General features: G+C 38.2%; 1 protein-coding gene across 1 annotated transcript in view; it reads right to left on the reverse strand.

The window, feature by feature from the left end:
* Positions 1–1,663, reverse strand: part of LOC109546711 (signal peptide, CUB and EGF-like domain-containing protein 2) — a 46,466-nt gene extending 44,803 nt beyond the window's left edge. The window contains exons 1-2 of the mRNA XM_019917785.2: positions 1,437–1,663; positions 537–1,073 (exon numbers count right to left, since the gene is read on the reverse strand). Coding sequence (XP_019773344.2) covers positions 537–1,073; positions 1,437–1,497 — 598 coding nt within the window. The 5' untranslated portion in view covers positions 1,498–1,663. The remainder of the gene's footprint in view (positions 1–536; positions 1,074–1,436) is intronic.
* Between the last annotated feature and the right edge of the window lie 208 nt (positions 1,664–1,871).

Here is a 1,871-nt window from a genome sequence, read left to right on the forward strand (position 1 = left end):
AAATGAGCGTTCTTGCTCATTTTGCCTCCGAGAAATGAGCAAAAATGGGACGGAAAACATGGAATTTTGGCATAATCTTGCACCTAAGTGTCTGACATTGAAATTTCGCTTTCTGGTTCAAAACTACTCGAATTTCCTCATTAACGTGGTTATGACTGAATGGACGGTTCAATTCTCTATTCAACAATGCCAAAACGAATTTTGTGGCTCGAATGGTTCTTGAGAAACTTTGAATAAAGGCGATTTAGTTATCTCTGGAATGATGAGAAAATGAGCGTTCTTGCTCATTTTGCTTCCGAGAAACATGCAAAACGGAAGACATGAAATTTTGCAATAATCTTGCGCCACCCTTACACAAAACGACGATCATTTTTCTAATTTCATAAACAACAGAAGACTGTATTTTTTCTACATACCCCCCCTGACTTTAAAGCTGGATCCGCCCCTGTGCATACTGGCAACCTCATGTTCATATGCAGAAAACGCCCCTTTATCATTATAAAGTATGCAGTTATGATCAAATATCTGAAAATTACCCAGACAGTTATGACCATCTCCACTCAATGAAAATCCTTTCAAGCATCCACATTTGCGGGATCCAGTCGGCCGGCAAGTGTGGGCGCAGCCTCCATTATTTTTGCTGCATCTGGTAGTAGTTTCTTTCCGTGGGGCGAATGCTGATGGAGTTCCACTTATTTTGGGTGAGCTTTCTTTTGGAGTTATCGGTTGAAACAAGTTGCGCGTTTGAATAGCAGATCGCGAATCGTTGGCGCTATTTCGTACTTTACTTGAGCCTCTTCTGCGTTTCTTCAACCTTCTTTGCCGGCGTTTTATTTTTTCTTCATGCGGCGCAACTGGAGAAGCGGTGGATTGACTATAAGTGGGTGCAACTGATGATGAACTAAGACGGATGCGTTTTCTTCGCCTGGTGCGTTTACGCAACTTTCTGGTTCTTGTAGTTGATGATGGTTTTACGGTGGAAATAGAAACGGTTGTAGTTGAAGCCTTGTGCGCCTCAGCGGCTTTTAGTGCGGTTTCATCCGAATACTCAACGACTTGTGAACATGCTCCTTCTGAAAATTTTTCTACGCTTATTGGACTTTCAGTTTTAATCGAGGCTGATTAAGCGAAATATACATATAGTGCCTTTAATGAGCACACCATTATTATTTATAGCAATGGCCATTGCCATTCTAAATTTAGCAAATATGCATGTACTTGTTCGCTAATGAAATAATTAATGCGGCAACTACTGTGTTCCTCACGCTAGATTTATTTATTAAGACTATTCAATCGAAATAGCAACCATCTAAATATTTTTTTATGTTTACATCGAAGAACCCAAGAAATACCGTACATAGAAAAATAAAATCAGTCCCTTGAGAAATAATTATACGTCGGAATATATTTTTTTTATTATAATAGCTATAACTTACCGGAAATCAGATAAAGTAACAATACAAAACCGAATAAAATCGCGCGCCACATGAATCCCATTTTAAATTAATTCTGAGCACTGAGAGTTCATCTTGAAGAAGAGATGCCGTGACTGGCGTTAAGCAGTGGTGGGAAAGTGATGTTCAGAGCGTTAATAATAACATCTAATATATTAGACGTTAAGAGGCTCCTTATTGTTATTTTAATAAGATGTATATTCAATAGACCCATAGGTTATTCTGCGGAGGCGGGCGTTGTTTGGCAATTCTTGTGGGAACTATACGATCCATGTGTTTTATTGGTGATTTTTATTTAAATCGATATGCTAATTGATGAACATCTCGGGTATTTGTAACTTATACTGGCTGATTTTACAACTTTATCAGATAATTTACGATGAGATGTTTTATGGATTTGGTAAAATTTATCAAAGG

This window comes from Dendroctonus ponderosae, unplaced genomic scaffold (assembly GCF_020466585.1).
Source record: "Dendroctonus ponderosae isolate FM_Combo_2020 unplaced genomic scaffold, Dpon_F_20191213v2 Dpon_F_20191213_3, whole genome shotgun sequence".
In the NCBI taxonomy this organism is placed as follows: domain Eukaryota; kingdom Metazoa; phylum Arthropoda; class Insecta; order Coleoptera; family Curculionidae; genus Dendroctonus; species Dendroctonus ponderosae.